The 17,125-nt window shown below is 35.7% G+C and overlaps 4 protein-coding genes across 4 annotated transcripts; 1 reads left to right on the top strand and 3 right to left on the bottom strand.

The window, feature by feature from the left end:
- Positions 1-1,128: 1,128 nt before the first annotated feature.
- Positions 1,129-1,655, bottom strand: PKNH_1408700 (40S ribosomal protein S27, putative; the record flags this gene model as incomplete). The annotated part of the gene is made up of 2 exons (XM_002261940.1): positions 1,129-1,210; positions 1,489-1,655. 2 exons carry the CDS (start codon positions 1,653-1,655, stop codon positions 1,129-1,131), a joined length of 249 nt encoding a protein of 82 aa, XP_002261976.1.
- A 3,321-nt stretch (positions 1,656-4,976) lies between these two features.
- On the top strand, positions 4,977-11,749 carry PKNH_1408600 (carbamoyl phosphate synthetase, putative; the record flags this gene model as incomplete). Its single annotated transcript, XM_002261939.1, has 2 exons — positions 4,977-5,004; positions 5,268-11,749. The coding sequence occupies 2 exons, from the start codon at positions 4,977-4,979 to the stop codon at positions 11,747-11,749; spliced, it is 6,510 nt and encodes a 2,169-aa protein (XP_002261975.1).
- A 911-nt stretch (positions 11,750-12,660) lies between these two features.
- On the bottom strand, positions 12,661-13,119 carry PKNH_1408500 (CCAAT-binding transcription factor, putative; the record flags this gene model as incomplete). The annotated part of the gene is made up of 1 exon (XM_002261938.1): positions 12,661-13,119. The coding sequence occupies one exon, from the start codon at positions 13,117-13,119 to the stop codon at positions 12,661-12,663; it is 459 nt and encodes a 152-aa protein (XP_002261974.1).
- Positions 13,120-14,549: 1,430 nt separating this feature from the next.
- On the bottom strand, positions 14,550-16,628 carry PKNH_1408400 (conserved Plasmodium protein, unknown function; the record flags this gene model as incomplete). Its single annotated transcript, XM_002261937.1, has 1 exon — positions 14,550-16,628. The coding sequence occupies one exon, from the start codon at positions 16,626-16,628 to the stop codon at positions 14,550-14,552; it is 2,079 nt and encodes a 692-aa protein (XP_002261973.1).
- Positions 16,629-17,125: the final 497 nt, after the last annotated feature.

The raw sequence follows: 17,125 nt of genomic DNA, 5'->3' as shown, positions 1-17,125 counted from the left end.
TTTTTTTTCACGGCTGTTGCCACCTCACTACGCACATTAGCTGGGGTCAAGAGCACAGCAACGCCCATAGTTTCCTTCTTGTAAGAATGTCAGTGCACACCAAAGTTCGATTCGTTTTTTATACATATTCAGGAGAAATACGTTTTCGTCAGTCGTAAAGACATTAATGTAACCATATTCTTTTAATCACAAGGAAACTTTCTAATATGACACTATATGTAGAGTGTAAACAATTGTGGATTTTCACACAATGGTATTTGTGACAATACCTTTTCGCTAACAACATGTTAGCCGTTTTGTACGTTTCCTCGTTAATGGCTCAGAGGAATGGCTTTTCCCATATGCACACGATAATTGTAATGAAACCTTTCACGCTTCGCTCCCACTTTTCGCTTTCACGTTTCGCTCCCACTTTTCGCTTTCACGTTTCGCTTTCACGTTTCACATTTCACGTTTCATATTTCACGTTTCGCATTTCACGTTTCGCTTTCACTTGTGGGAGATATCCCCCGTTGCGAAATGCAAAAAAGGGGGTACACATTTCCTACTATGGATGGGATCCAACTTGGACGTGTTGTGAAGAGGGAAACGTTCGCAAGATGTGTAAATTATTTACCGACAGATATTTCACAAACCGTAGGAAAGGATATCATTTAACCAAATTTTAAGAGCAGCTGTATTCTGGCGGCCACTTTTTCAAGTGAACCACTCTGCTGGCAACTCAACTGGGAAATCAGCAATACAAGAATTTTACTTCTTCTTTTCTTAGTTTCTTTGTTAAATATTTTAATTTAAAAAATCGGGTAAATGTAAAGTTACTAAATATGTACACAACGTATAGATGTATATATATGTTCGCATATACCCATGTATATTTCTACTTGGGATGGAAAAAAAAAAAATATATATATATATATATGTACTCTTAACAAATTTTAATTAGTACACATGTAGGAAGTCTTCATTTCTCTCCATTTTTGCAAATATGTTTTGTTCAAGTGTTCATGAATTCGTCCAATAGTTCTTCTCGCATGAAAAAGGCTTCTTTTTCTTTTTCTTCTTCTTCTTTTTTTTTTTTTTTCTACTTTATCATGTGGTTACATATTGTAAGCTTTCATTGCAGACCATTTACTCAATTTTTTTCCTAAAAGAGCAACCTTCTGTTAATTTGCATTTTCCACCCGTCGGTTGGCACAACATGATGTTACAGCTATAATGGGGGGAGAAAAAAAAAAATTGTCACATAAGTGTGAATTATAAATAAATTATCCAAGCGATCGGCATATAGGGACCATTAAATGAAAATTAAGTGGTAAACAAAGAATGATCGAAACAGTATAATGAGCAATTCATGGTAGAAGAGAAAAAGGGGAAATGCGTATAAGTTGAATACATGTCTGTAGCGCCAAATAGAGGTTGCGCAGGTGGTCATGCATACGGCCTAGGTAGCCATTTTCTTTTTTTTCTTTCTTTTCTTTTTTGGCTTACCTTCCACACAGAACAACATTTTGCGCATGGCTAAACAAGGTGGTAATTTGAAGACATCCTGGGCATTTTACATCCATAAAATAAGAATTGGGGCTTGGAATTAATCTCTTTAATTTATGTTTCTTGGCCTCTTCAGCTGGGTCACGATTTAACAGATCGACATTCATTTTGAAATGTAAGAAGTTTGATAAGAAGGAATTAGTATAGTCGGGGGGGAGAAGGCTCCTCAAATTTGAAGCAATTAATTAGTATATAGCGTGTACGTAATACTTGCGCGTAGGTTTAAATATACTTTAGTTGAATAAATACTTGTACTTGTTAAGTGAAGATTTATTTACACTGTTGTTTGCATTTGCTATACACTCGTTTTTGTTAAATAAAAACACAAAAGGCTATGGTTCAGGATAATGCCGCGTTTTGGTACATACAATGGGTTAACATAAGGATGATTTGTTCATGGAAATCACGCAAAATGAAATAATGTTTTTTTTTTTCTATAAATTTGTATTAAACTTTTTCAATTTTTTTTGTTTGTTTCTTTTTTCTTCTTTTTTTTTTCTTTTTTTGGAGAATGTATAACAATGTTTTTTATTACAATATAAAAAATAAAAATTTAAATTTAATTTATTTTTTTTTTTTTTTCAAAGCGCAGCTGGGGTTTAAGCCGGTGATTGTTAATAATATATTTTTATTTGTTTGCTTTTATGCGAAAGAAATGGAGATACCGTATTATCCTTGGATGAAATGCACTTCCTTCCTATCACATTATGCGTTCTTTTAATTATGCGTATATCTTCTCATTAAGCAGCGATAAAGTTGTACATGCTACATTTAAATATGAAAAACATATTCCATATTTTTTATAAGTACACAAAATAAATAATGTGGGGGTGCCTTTCCCTTTTTTTTTATAACAAATATACCAAAAGTTTATTTTTTATTTTTTGCAATTGTTAATTTTACGGGCAAAAGTGTAACCTTTCGCCGGGATGAAAATAGGCGCAAAAGGTTCAGATTCAAGGGGGGGGGGCAATATGTTAAATGCGGGGCATATGGTGGTAAAAGGGAATGCTTTATTTAGCCGGAGCCGTTTCGCCATGCAGCCATGAAAAACCATGTGACTTCACCGTTTCAGTTTCAGCACGTGCCCACCAACCCATGGAGCTACAAAATTGCCGCTTCCCATTTTACATTACTCCATAAAACCGCATAATCTCATAGATGTAAAAATATTTCTTTTTTCTTTTTTTTTTTCTCGGAAAAAAGGAGTGCAAATTTTTTGCAATTTAATAAAGGGGTGAACCACGCGTTCTAACGCAGAGAACCATGTGCTTACACGCATTTATCACATTTTCTTAAGCGATCCCGAAACGGCAATAAATATTTGATAGCCCGGAAAAGCGGTATCCAATACGTTAAAAAAAAAAAAAAAAAAAAATGTTCTACACGTATGCAAATATATATATATATATGGATTTATTTTAGCCTCTTCCAATATTCCACGTGACTGCTAAAAAATAAAAGAAAGTTCCCCCGTGGCACGAAGAATTTATTTCAATTTAATACTCATATTTGAGGGAGGGGGGGAAATGAAGGAACCCACTTGTAAAAGTTTTAATGAGTCCACTTAAAGCGGGGAAGTTTCACCATTTTGGGAGAACACCAATGTGGATATTTGTTTTTAACCTCAGTATAAATTTTGCTGACAGTTCTACGTCTCATTGTTGAAGATTTTTTTTTTTTTTTTTTTCTTTCATTTCGTAAAAAAGGATTTCTTCTTTATGGAACTATTTTTAAGACCTGTTGCAAATATGTGTAATTTTTTTTTTTTTTTTTCCCTTTTTGTATTAAACATTTTGTTTAGGTACACGTTTCATGTGGCCTATTAAGTATTGTATGCACACGCAAGTGCATTTGCGCGTACTTATTTGTGTGGTGATGATTGGTCAGGCGCATTGCACCGTGTGTTTCCAGTTTCAACGGGGGGGTGGGGGTTATTTCAGTACGTAGCCCAAAAGTTCTTGAAAAATCCGATAAGGAAAATTACTCAGCATGAATGTAAATGCATATATTCACTTATTGTGAGAATATATATAGAGCCATTTTTCAGACCAATCAAAAATCGCATACTTGTAAATCATTCTTTGTTCTAAACTTTAATAACTTAATTTGTTTAAAGCTGACACAGGTAAAAATGTATAGTTTTTTTGTGCAAATATTCATTTGAAAAGGAACTTAATTTTACATTTCTTTGATGGAAAAATGGATAAATTGAATCGCTGCCTTCTATTCACTATATATGTCCATGGTACTTAGGGGAAAAAACAAAAAAAAAATGTATGGCACAAAAACGGTTATAAACAATATTTTTCGTAATCTTTGGAAATTTTACAAATAACCCCCGGTGGATATATATTTTACATATTTTTCGGTAATGGAAAAGTCAGCACTACATGTAGTACTTTTTACCCATGTGAAGACTTGAACACGAACGTTCCTTTTTTTAAAAAAATGTAACTTGCTTGTATATATAATTATGTTGATGGCGACGTGAATGTATATCTATATAACGTATGCGCTATATATATGTATGTATGTATGTACAAAATTGTACGGTACCGGATAATACTTCACCTCGGCGAAACTGTTCCATATAAATTTGCGATTATGCGCGGTTGCATTAGAAGGGAAGAAAAAAAAAAAAAAAAAAAAAAAACATTCATAGAGGCCGAAATTGCAGAATATATATAAGTATTCCCCTCTTTCAGATTTAAAGCAAAATGCATACCCCGGAAAAAGGAAAATGACAAGGGGCAAAAAAAAAAAAAAAATTTTTTTTTTTTCGCACGTTATAGGCATCATCTGCATAACGCCATAAAGTCGCCACAAAATGAGCTTATAAAAGAAAAAAAAGCATTATCTCAAAGCGTCAAATAATAAATTTTGAAAAACTGTACAGAGCTGTACAAAAATGTACAAAAAAAAGTACACGTAGATGCAAGGGTCAACAACCTTTTCATATATATGTATTAATATTTATAACTACTGTGAAATCATTAGAAAAAATATATATAAAAGGAAACACTTGCAGCTATAGCATAATATGACAAAAAGAAATAAAGCAAACAGAGGCGGGGAAAGCACAGAACAGATTTTAATTATAACTGCTCTTTGCTCTAACAGAGCTGTGCTCCTTTAAAGCATACTATTTTTAACTTTATTTTCTTTTATCATATTATGAAAAAAAAAAAAAAAAAAAAAAAAAACACTTTTACTTTGTATCTTATTTTTATTTTTCTTAACGTACTGCATTCTTTATACTTCATGGTTTTAATTATGTAAAGATGAACATGTATATGCCAAAACAGTTTAGCAGTAGTTTACATTTTTCGAAATCAGGAGTATCTGACTTCATACCATAACACCTTGTTCCCTTTTTTTTTTTTCTTCTTTTTTCTTAACTTTTTAATTCCCTTTTGAACAAAATGATGAGCACGGAATTCTGGCCAGACTACGGTACCTTTGCACAGAGAAAACACACATTTAAATGAAAATATCTATATATGTATAGATGTATACATGTGGAAAACTAAAAATTTGGTGTATTGCACAAGATGCAGTTTGATAGGGGCGTGTGCGCATCGATAGCAAAGCAAACACACTTCGCTGACGAGTGTGCCTCTGCCTAATTTGTGTTCTACTAATTTCCATTTGCCTGCACGCCTACCACGAACATATCTTTGCGACATCTTTCCTGAACCCCCCCCCCCCCTACACAGATTACAGAACCGTGGGAAAGCTCATTCTTGAAGATGACACCGAATTTGTAGGATACAGTGTTGGTTACGAAGGGTGCAAAGAAGATGAAAAAGCTAGTTCAAACAGGGAAGCCACGAAAGAAATTAATTCGAACCAAGTGCTCGAAAAGAAAAAGTACCTAAAAGAGGATATATTATTTAAGAACAGTAAAATTGAAAATGAAGATTATATAGTAACTGGAGAAGTTATATTCAATACAGCGATGGTTGGATATCCAGAAGCTTTAACAGACCCAAGTTACTTTGGACAAATACTCGTATTAACATTTCCATCCATTGGAAATTATGGAGTGGAAAAAGTACATCATGATCATTTCGGCTTAGTGACAAATTTCGAAAGCAATAAAATACAAATTCAAGGGTTAGTAATATGTGAGTATACAAAACATTCTTACCACTACAATTCATACATTACACTAAGTGAGTGGCTCAAATTATATAAAGTACCCTGTATAGGTGGAATAGATACCAGGGCATTAACCAAAATATTAAGAGAGAAGGGAAGCATGTTAGGAAAAATTGTAATTTATAAAAACGCTAAAAATGCAAATAAGCTATATAAAGAGATTAGCTTATTTAACCCAGGAGAGATTGATACCATCAAATATGTCTGTAATCACTTTATTAGAGTTATCAAATTGGGAAAAATAAATTATTATAACAATGGGAAAAGTAAAGAAGATTCTAAAGGGATAAATGATGAAAATAATTATTCCTTGAATGAAGTTGAAAATGGTAATAGCCTTACGAATGTCAATGACTATAATTACCATAGTCTTTCTTCATTTGAAAAAATAGACTTTAACAAGAATTCAAATCAACATTCTTTATTAAGGGATAAAATGAACCTTTTGACTTCATCAGAAGAAAATATTGATTATTACACTGGCTATCGGGAATATAGCACCAATGGAGGAAAGAAGGATGCCTTTTTTACCCTACGTGGTACATGCGAGTATGATAAGTATTTGATAGACTTGGAGGAAAATTCCTTCTTCCACGATGGCAATGTGGACGAATATGGTCACTACGACGTGGAGATGAGTCTGCAAAGGAGTGGACTCAGTGGAAGGAATAAACATGGCTTCACGCAGGATGAAGTAACATTCAACCTCAATAACGACTACTCCACGTACGTAAAAAAGAAACTGAACAAGGAGGAATTTCTCAATCTTGTGAACAAGAGAAAATCTGACAAGGAAAAAATTATCGTCATTGTAGATTGTGGGATTAAAAATAGTATAATAAAGAACTTAATGAAAAATGGCAAAGACCTCCCCTTGACGTATATCATTGTGCCATATTACTATGACTATAACAGTATAGATTACGATGCGGTTTTGTTGTCAAACGGTCCAGGAGACCCCAAAAAATGCGAATTTTTAATTGAAACACTGAAGAAAAGCTTACAAAAGAATAAGCTGATATTTGGTATTTGTTTAGGTAATCAGTTACTAGGTATTTCTCTCGGATGTGAAACGTACAAAATGAAGTACGGAAATAGAGGGGTAAATCAACCCGTTATCCAACTGGTAGATAACAAATGTTACATAACATCGCAAAATCATGGGTACTGTTTGAAGAAGAAAAGTATTTTGAGAAGAAAGGATCTAGCCATTAGCTACGTCAACGCTAATGACAAATCGATAGAAGGCATTAGCCACAAGAATGGAAGATTCTACAGTGTTCAGTTTCACCCTGAGGGGAATAATGGCCCTGAAGATACTTCTTTCCTTTTTAAAAATTTTCTCATAGATATGTTCAACAAGAAAAGAGAATTTAGAGAACATATTGGGCATAACATAATTTACATAAAAAAAAAAGTGCTTCTCCTCGGTAGTGGTGGACTATGTATAGGTCAAGCAGGAGAATTCGATTACTCAGGGACGCAGGCTATTAAAAGTTTGAAGGAATGTGGCATCTATGTAATTTTAGTGAACCCCAATATTGCCACGGTGCAAACTTCCAAAGGGTTAGCAGACAAGGTATATTTTTTACCCGTTAATTGCGAATTTGTAGAAAAAATTATTAAGAAAGAAAAACCCGACTTCATTTTATGCACCTTTGGTGGGCAAACGGCGCTGAACTGTGCACTCATGTTGGAGCAGAAGAAAGTTCTAAAAAAAAATAATTGCTTAGCTCTGGGAACATCTCTAGAGTCCATTATGATAACAGAAAATAGGAGCATGTTTGCAGAAAAGTTGCGAGAAATTAATGAAATTATAGCACCATACGGAAGTGCTAAAAATGTAGAACAAGCCATTGAAGTGGCTAACAAAATAGGCTACCCCATTTTAGTACGCACAACCTTCTCCCTAGGAGGACTAAACAGTAGCTTCATAAATAACGAAGAGGAGTTAGTCAAAAAGTGCAAAGAAATTTTCCTACAAACGGATAATGAAATATTTATCGACAAATCATTAAAAGGGTGGAAAGAAATAGAATACGAATTGTTACGAGATAACAAGAATAATTGTATAGCAATTTGTAACATGGAAAATATAGACCCTTTAGGTATCCACACAGGAGACAGTATCGTCGTTGCTCCTTCTCAGACCCTGAGTAACCATGAATATTATAAGTTCCGTGAAATAGCTCTGAAGGTTATTACCCACTTGAACATTATTGGGGAATGTAATATTCAGTTCGGTATAAACCCTAAAACGGGAGAGTACTGTATTATCGAGGTGAATGCTAGACTGAGCAGAAGTTCGGCACTGGCATCCAAGGCTACAGGGTACCCCTTAGCATACATATCTGCTAAAATAGCTCTTGGGTACGATTTGATTAGCTTAAAAAATAGTATCACGAAGAAAACTACTGCTTGTTTTGAGCCTTCCCTTGATTACATTACGACAAAAATTCCCAGATGGGACTTAAACAAATTTGAGTTTGCCTCGAACACCATGAATAGCAGTATGAAAAGTGTAGGTGAAGTTATGTCCATAGGTAGAACCTTTGAAGAATCCATACAGAAATCGCTTAGATGTATAGATGATAATTATCTCGGCTTTAGTAACACATACTGTATTGATTGGGATGAGGCGAAAATTGTGGATGAGTTGAAGAATCCCTCTCCAAAGAGAATAGATGCAATTCACCAAGCTTTTCATTTGAACATTCCCATGGAAAAAATCCACGAATTGACCAATATAGAATACTGGTTCTTACACAAGTTTTACAACATTTTTAATCTGCAAAATAAGCTAAAAACATTATCATTAGAGCAGCTCTCCTTTTATGACATGAAGTATTTTAAGAAGCACGGATTCAGTGACAAGCAAATCGCCCATTACCTCTCCTTTAACAATCCTAATGTTAACGAAGCGGTTGTGATGAGGTACAGAGAAAGCTTAGGTCTACATCCTCACATAAAAGTGATTGATACCCTTTCTGCTGAATTCCCAGCGTTAACTAATTATTTATATTTGACTTACCAAGGTGTGGAGCATGACGTGCTGCCTCTGAACATGAAGAGGAAGAAGAAATTGCCTGCAGAAGGTAACGGGAAAAAAGTGGATAGAGTAGAAAACCATGTGTACCCTCATAATATTTCTCCAGAGATGGAGGAAAACAAATCGGTGAAACAGTTGAAGATGGGTTGTGATCAGAATGTTTGTAATGAAATGTTTGGCAAGGATGTAGATGTGACTGTCGTCAGCACAAAGGTGGATGGAGCTGTAGGTAAGCACAAGATGGTGAGTTCATCACCCATCGGAGATTCTAAGATGGAGGGTTCCTCGAATGACCTGCTTAGTAAAGAAGTGAAACAGGAAAAAGGCATAGGGTCAGACGAAACGAATATATTTAGTGGAAAGAATTGTACAAATAATATTTCCTCCTCAAGCGGTCTTAACATCGCGGAGAATACAATAATGAATAACGACCCGCACAGTGCGCAACAAGGAATAGGAGACAACCAACATAACAAAAGTTCCAATGCAAATAACACAAGCAAAGATGGATGGAATAAGAAATTGCAGAATAGGGAAGTACTTATGAACCAAAGAATGGACGATATTTCGAACAGGAGTTCCCACTCTACTAATGACCAGTTGTACTTGGAAAATTTCAACACATCAGATGAAGAAATGACGAACAAAAATGGAGACACATCCCATTACATGTCGAAGAAGAAAAAGAACTTCTCAGATAGTAAGGGAGCAGGAAATATGTACTACCTAGTGGACTCCGTGTACAATAATGAATACAAAATGAGCAAAATGAAAGAGTTAATTAATAGCGAAAATACTGACAGTAATGACAGTTTCCAGTGTGAGCAGCGTGGCTCTGTTGTGAAATCTGGACATGTGGGAACACCATTCGGCGCAACTTCCGGAGCTGAAGATTCCATTGCGATGCACGTACCACACTATGCTAGGAGTAGGACGAACGCGGGTAAGGAGGAAATCACCAAAGGAGAAAACAAGCTTCATCATGAAGGAATCGAAAGGGAAAAGAGCAAAGGAAAGAGTAGCAACAAAAAAAGGGAAACCAAATTGAACAGTAATGGTATAAATATTGATGATAAAAATAGCGACTGTTTCTCAGAATTATCCTACTTGCGCAATTACACCAAATCAAGTAATGCAGAAAATGACAACACTGATGATGATGATGCTTTTTACAATGGAGGGGATGATGTTTACACTTGCAGCACAGATAATGGTCTCTTCGATGATTGTGGAGAATCGTACAACACTTTTTCTTCTAAGGACTCAGAAGGATCATCGTCCATATATTCCGAAAATGAAAACATATTTAGCGAAAAATTCAACGATATCGGTTTTAAGATAACGCATGATAGGAATGAAAAGGAGAAAGAAAAAAAAAAATGTTTTATTGTGTTAGGATGTGGCTGCTATCGAATTGGTAGCTCAGTCGAATTTGATTGGAGTGCAATCCATTGTGTAAAAACGATTAGGAAGTTAAATCACAAGGCAATCCTCATAAACTGCAACCCAGAAACCGTTAGCACAGACTACGACGAAAGTGACAGATTGTATTTTGATGAAATTACCACAGAAGTTATTAAATTTATTTACAACTTTGAAAAGAGTCATGGTGTTATAATAGCGTTCGGTGGGCAGACATCCAACAATTTGGTTTTTAGCCTGTACAAAAATAGTGTTAACATTTTAGGGACAAGTGCAAAGAGTGTAGACTGCTGTGAAAATAGAAACAAATTTTCTAACTTGTGTGATTCTTTAAAAATCGATCAACCCAAATGGAACAAATTTACGAAACTCTCCAAGGCTATACAATTTGCCAATGAGGTGAAATTTCCCGTTTTGGTGAGGCCTTCATATGTTCTCTCGGGCGCTGCAATGAGAGTTGTAAATTGTTTTGAAGAATTAAAAAATTTTCTCATGAAAGCTGCAATCGTTAGTAAGGACAATCCTGTTGTTATTTCTAAATTTATTGAGAATGCGAAAGAAATAGAAATTGACTGTGTGAGCAAAAATGGGAAAATCATCAACTATGCCATTTCGGAACATGTGGAAAATGCTGGTGTACATTCAGGAGATGCCACTTTGATACTTCCTGCACAGAATATTTACGTAGAAACACACAGAAAAATCAAAAAAATTTCGGAGAAAATATCCAAATCGTTGAACATTTCTGGACCATTTAATATTCAGTTCATTTGCCACCAGAATGAAATAAAAATTATCGAATGTAATTTGAGGGCTTCTCGAACTTTTCCTTTCATTTCCAAGGCCCTAAATCTAAACTTTATCGATTTAGCTACCAGAATATTAATGGGTTATGACGTGAAGCCAATTAATATATCCCTCATAGATTTGGAATACACTGCTGTGAAATCTCCTATATTTTCCTTCAACCGACTCCACGGATCTGATTGCATCTTGGGTGTAGAAATGAAGTCCACCGGGGAAGTGGCATGTTTTGGTCTCAACAAATACGAAGCTTTGCTGAAGTCACTGATAGCCACTGGTATGAAATTGCCGAAAAAATCTATCCTCATAAGTATTAAAAATTTAAACAACAAGTTAGCCTTTGAAGAACCCTTCCAACTGCTCTTCCTAATGGGATTTACCATTTACGCAACCGAAGGAACGTATGACTTTTATTCAAAATTTCTGGAATCCTTTAACGTTACCAAGGGGTCCAAATTCCACCAGAGACTCATCCGCGTGCATAATAAGAGTTCGGAAAATCTCATGCCGAACATTACAGATTTAATCATGAACCACAAGGTCGAAATGGTTATCAACATTACGGATACGCTCAAAACGAAGGTTAGCTCAAACGGGTATAAGATAAGGCGTCTCGCTTCCGACTTCCAAGTTCCCCTCATAACGAACATGAAGCTGTCTTCACTCTTTATAGACTCCCTGTACAGGAAGTTCTCTCGCAGGAAGGAGAAGAAACCCTTCTACACCATTAAGAGCTACGACGAGTACATTAGTTTGGTGTAGAGAGGAGGCGGCGGCAAGTATCTTAAACTAGTGGGTGGTTAAGTTGTGGCGCACGCAGTTTTCCATACGTCAATGCGCAGTGTGTACGCACCACATGTGTAAGCATAAATATGTATGCTCGAATCTCCCTCAGTGCGGGGTTTTAAAAAAAATAATCGAAAACATTATCGACCCCACGGAGAACTCCAAATGGATAGGATGTCCATGGAAGATATGTCCCCCCCCCCTATTTTAGCTGTTAAATTTGCTTTACCTGAGATATGGCTCATCTTTTTTTTTTTTTTTTTTTTTTTCATCTTTTTTTTTCCTCACCCAATTGTGGAGTGCCTCACTCCCTACATGTTATTCCTTTTGTCACTTTTATCCCCAGCGTTGCGCGTACGCTTGTGCGTGCGTGTGTTTATAAGACCACCCAGTGCAGACACCTTTGTGTTCATTTCCCGCGCTCCGGGTGTATTCGTGCATAGGGCGAATCAATACATATACATACCTATATGCGCTTGTTTGTAAATACCTAGATACAAACATATATGTAAATATTTTCGCACATGTGTGCATATTTTTTCTTTTTTCCACACACGCTATATCGCAACATATTTGTGAGCGAATAGCAAGCAGAAGGAAGAAAAAAACCCTTCGCGATAACAAGTTTTAAATAATAAGAGAATTTTGAAACTGATCAAATTGTCAACCGAGTAAGGGGGGAGTCATCCCATTGGTAAGTATACATATACAATTATAGATGCGCATACAAAAATGGGGGATTAGGAAGGTGAGTAAAAAATTTGATAAAAACTAAAAAAAAAAAAAAAGAAAAGAAAAACATTTCTACGATTTTTTAGTTGACTATTTTATCGTTCACAACTTTTGAGCATTTCGTTCTGCTCTGTTTAACCACATGCTTTTTTTTATCACTCCAGAGCCTGCAGAAGTATGTCCAAGTCGTCCTGTTCGTTGGCTTGGTTCATTTCTCCTTGTGCCTTATCGTCACCGCTTCCTGTATCCGCCTTGGCAGTGTTATTAGCATCCTTGGCGGCCTTTTCCTTTTTTTGAATTTCCTCTTGAATGGCTACTTGTCTCTTTAGTTCATCGTGTATATCGAGAAATAACGAATCGTCTAGCGACTTTAAAATGTCGTGAACGGAAATTGTGCTTCTCTTATCACCTTCGCAATGTTCTAAGGCTCCATCAGTAATGTATAAAATGAACATGGACAGGCATCGTCCCAATGTGGTAACTGCTTCTTTCCTTACTTTGTAATTTTTCAAATTGGGGTTATTATGTATTATCTTCAATATTACGCTGTTGGGTAAACCAAAAATTGTCTCTTTGATCATATTTATATTTTCTGTGTTTTCCTGTTCTTCCATGTTTTTTTTTTGTGTAGGCGATTTAAAATGTTGCCGAAGAAAAGGGTCCCAAGGGGGGTATATACTATATGATGAGAACAAACCATACGTTGTTAGGAGAAGCAGAAAATGGGGTGAAGAATAGGTCGTTATATATGGACCAGTATGGTGAGTGATACAAGCATTGTCTCGTTATTTACTTCCGTATTATCTTATGCAAACGAATAAAAAAAAAAAAAGCGGGCTGATAAGCACACGTGCACGCGTTTCGTGAAAAAATAAAACAAAATAAAATATAAAAAAGTATAAAACAGAATGACAAGACATTCAAACTGGAAAGGGTGAATCCATATATATGTCTTCGCCCCCATTCAGCAAGCATGCGCACGAAAGGGAAATAGCGAACTTAAATGACGTGCCACATTTCCTTTACATTTTTCATGGGAAGGAATACTCATGTGAGAATATTATTCTTACGTGTGTATGTTTATTTTGACAATTGAAAGGGTAAAAAAGGGAAATAATAAGCGAATGAAAATTCCCTTTATGTGTACATTTTGACCTCTTAACAAAAATAAGCCCTTTGCTTGTAACATGGGGGGAAGCCAAGGGGATAGTGTTTCAACGGGAAGGTGTGGGCTAGGCTCAAATTACCCATTATGCACGCCATTTGGTGAATCGTAAATTTTTTTTTTTTTTTCCCCCTCTATTTCGCGTTAGTGCTATTGCAAATTGGCTCGAAATTGTGTGGGCCTCTCAAGGGGGATACCACCTTTACGGCCTCACTGCAGGGTTATTTATTTATTATACCTTTTTTTTTTTCTTTTTTTTTTTTTTTTTCTTCTCGCTATGTTTAACATCTTAAAAAGGGGAAGGAGTGAAGGTTTATTCACGGGGGGAAGCTCTCGCATGCAGACATACACGCGGTTACGCTGCTATGCGACTTTACCGCTACAGCGATACACACCTGTGCATACATACAAATTTGTGAATCCAAATTCGATGCAAGCGGCCCCGGAGAAAAGGCGGAAAGAGAGACATAATTCTGTGGGTAGACATGCGGAAACAGGTAATGTGAAAATTAAAACAAAATTATTTGCAAACTACGGGGGAAAGCAAAATAGGAACAAAGTTATAGGATTAAAAATTACTAAAAAAAAAAGGGGGAGTATCCAAATAAATTAGCCATAAATAACGTGCATCAAAGAAAAAAAAAGAAAAAACGTTATGAACAACCAAGCAAACGAAAAAAAAAAAAAATTTCTTAAATTATGCATTTTATAAAAGTATCCTTAAAAATTTAAAAAATGTTCCAAACTGAGTAGTGATTAAAAAAAAAAGAAAAAAGGGAAAAACATTTATTCGTGGCCATCTTGACGGCATTACGTATAGTTGACAGTGGATCGTCCCCTTCCTCGTGCTCTTTGTGATCGGCTGCACGCAGGGCGCTTCTACTTAAAGATGGGATTGCGCATGTTCAATAGGGACTGCTCGTACGTCTTGATATCTAAGTTCTTGCAGTAGGGTTTCTGATGTAGACTGGGGAAAGGCATCTGGCTCTTGTCATATTCCAACTCATGAATTTCGTCGATGTCTATTTCCACGCAGGTCTTATCGCGACAGCACTTATTATTCATGTTGCACTTCTTCTTAAATTTATTCATACAATTTAAAGACAAGGGAGATTTATCTTCTTTTAATTCGTAAAATGTAATAAAATTTTTGCATGTAATTTTCTCATATATTCTAACGATAATATGTTTGACTATTATAAACATCATTCTGATACAATTGAATGTATCATTTATGGTGAAAATGATATTTTGAAATGCGTAGAACAACATGAGTAAATGTATATGCAGATTATTACAAACATAATGGTAACAAAAAAAATTAAAATTATTTTCACTTATATCCTTACTTCTATATATATTGTAATAAATTGAAAGAATATACAAACCCATAACTAACACGTAGTGAGCGAATATGTAGCAAAATATTTTGTATAATATTCCATACATTGTTAGGATTACACTAAATTTATTATTGTCTTTTATAATGATCCTTAAAATGAAGAGTGAAAATACAATAATTGATATTACCAACAATTCTCCAAAGAAGGAATATACTGCATATTTATATATTTTGTTCATTTCAAGATAAATATATTGCATTATGTATTCATCATGGATTATATTTACTATGTCAATATCTGTGATTGGGTTATTAAATTCGGAAATTTCTTCCTCGCTTGTTTTGTTCCGCTTTTCTGTATGATTGGAGGAATTGTCCCTTAACACGACGACCTCCTTATCTTTCTTCTTATCATCCACGCTGTTTTCATCCTTCCAGGGAGAAGCCGCATTGGTCCCCTTCTCCTTAGCTTTGGTACTGCCTCTAAAGAGGATGTCCAAATATTTCCTCTTTTTTTCATTATTTTGCAACACTTCACTTTGGCTAGTCAGTGCATTCATATGCGCATGCACGTTATCCTCATACACTGTAGCTGCACCACTTTTTGCAGGGAATAATGTATTTCGAATAATTTCTTTTAAATTTTCGTTTTCCCTGTAGTGGCCATTTTGCGAGTTCATTTCGAATTCGTTATTCGTATGTGGGAAGTGTGTGATCAAGTAAATGCCAATCATTATGTTGACAAACAAAGACATTAATCTCAAGTACAGTGCGAACTTCTCTTTGTGTCGCTTATTATTTTTATATATCATTTCGGAGGTATAATAGTAAGCATCGTTATAATACGACATTTGTCTGGACAACTGTTTTTCATCTTTAAAAATGTTTTCTTGTTCGTTTATATTATCCATGGAAAGCATGAAATATTTGGAGATGTTGTTAATGTTCTTTTTGATGGGACCGTTGTTGTGGGCCTCCCTATAGTCCTCATTTACATTATGGATTTTATTTTTTTTTTCCTTTTTGCATAGCTTATTTTTGTATTTTTTCTCCTTCATGGAGATCATATGATTTTCCCCGTGTGGTATTCCCTTTTTTCTGCGCCTCTTGGATCTTTTTTTTTTGCGAGGGACGCTTCCCTGCACGATTACGTCTTCTTCGTTTGCATTCTCCAAGGTGTGCGCATTGCAATCGCTTTCCTCATCGTCCAGTTCTTCACCGTCGTCGTCACCATGATCATCATCGTCCACTTCTTCATCTTCTTCGTCGTCCTCCTCCTCCTCCTCATCATCCTCGTCATCGTTATCCGCTTCTTCCCCGTGCTCGCTTCCACTCCTGCCTCTATAATACCGGTACACCTTTTCGTTATACTCACTAAAACTGACTTTCTTCTCGCAGCCTTCATTTTCCAAATCCTGGCTTTCTAGCAATTCATATCTGCTATCATTCTCGTCATAATTCATGTCTTCCTTAAATACATAGCTGCTAATGAACGAATATATAGTCAATAAATTGCTGTTATTTTTTTCATCCTCTTGTTCTCTATTATTTTTTGTAGATCCATTTTTTGCACTCCTACATGTATCGTTTCTATCATAGCTACTGGCTGCTTCCATTTCTGTTTCTGCATTTGGGGGGGAGTGGGTTTTACCACTTTGTCTTCGGGCGCATGTGAGGCTTACCTTACTCAACTGTGTGCAGCGCTTGTTCAGGGACGCCACAAGTAAACATGCACGGGCAAATGCACTATATGGATGCGATGTATGTTTTTTCACATGTCCTACACATATGCATTACGCGTACCCCTCTCTCCTGAGCCGTCTACCTCTTCCCCAATTTTCCTTTCCAAATGTTTCACGTTTCGTTTTTAGTACTGTCAGTTTTGATATAATTCCCTTGCCGCTGATAAAGTTGAATGGCTCGAAAAAAAAATTAGAGTAAAGTGAACATAACGGCGGAAAAAAAAAAAGAAGAAACAGGAAAAAATTGGACACAATGGGAAATAGTGAAAAATAGTAAAAAAAAAAAAAAAAAAAGGAAACAGTGGAAAGGAAAAAGACTCCCACCGTGCTGGAAAACACACGCGAAAAAGTGCGTGGAAATTTCTCACTAA

This window comes from Plasmodium knowlesi (assembly GCF_000006355.2).
Source record: "Plasmodium knowlesi strain H genome assembly, chromosome: 14".
NCBI classification, from domain to species: Eukaryota; Apicomplexa; class Aconoidasida; order Haemosporida; family Plasmodiidae; genus Plasmodium; species Plasmodium knowlesi.
The sequence above is the reverse complement of the archived record's forward strand: the minus strand, read 5'-3'. Positions and strand labels throughout refer to the sequence as shown.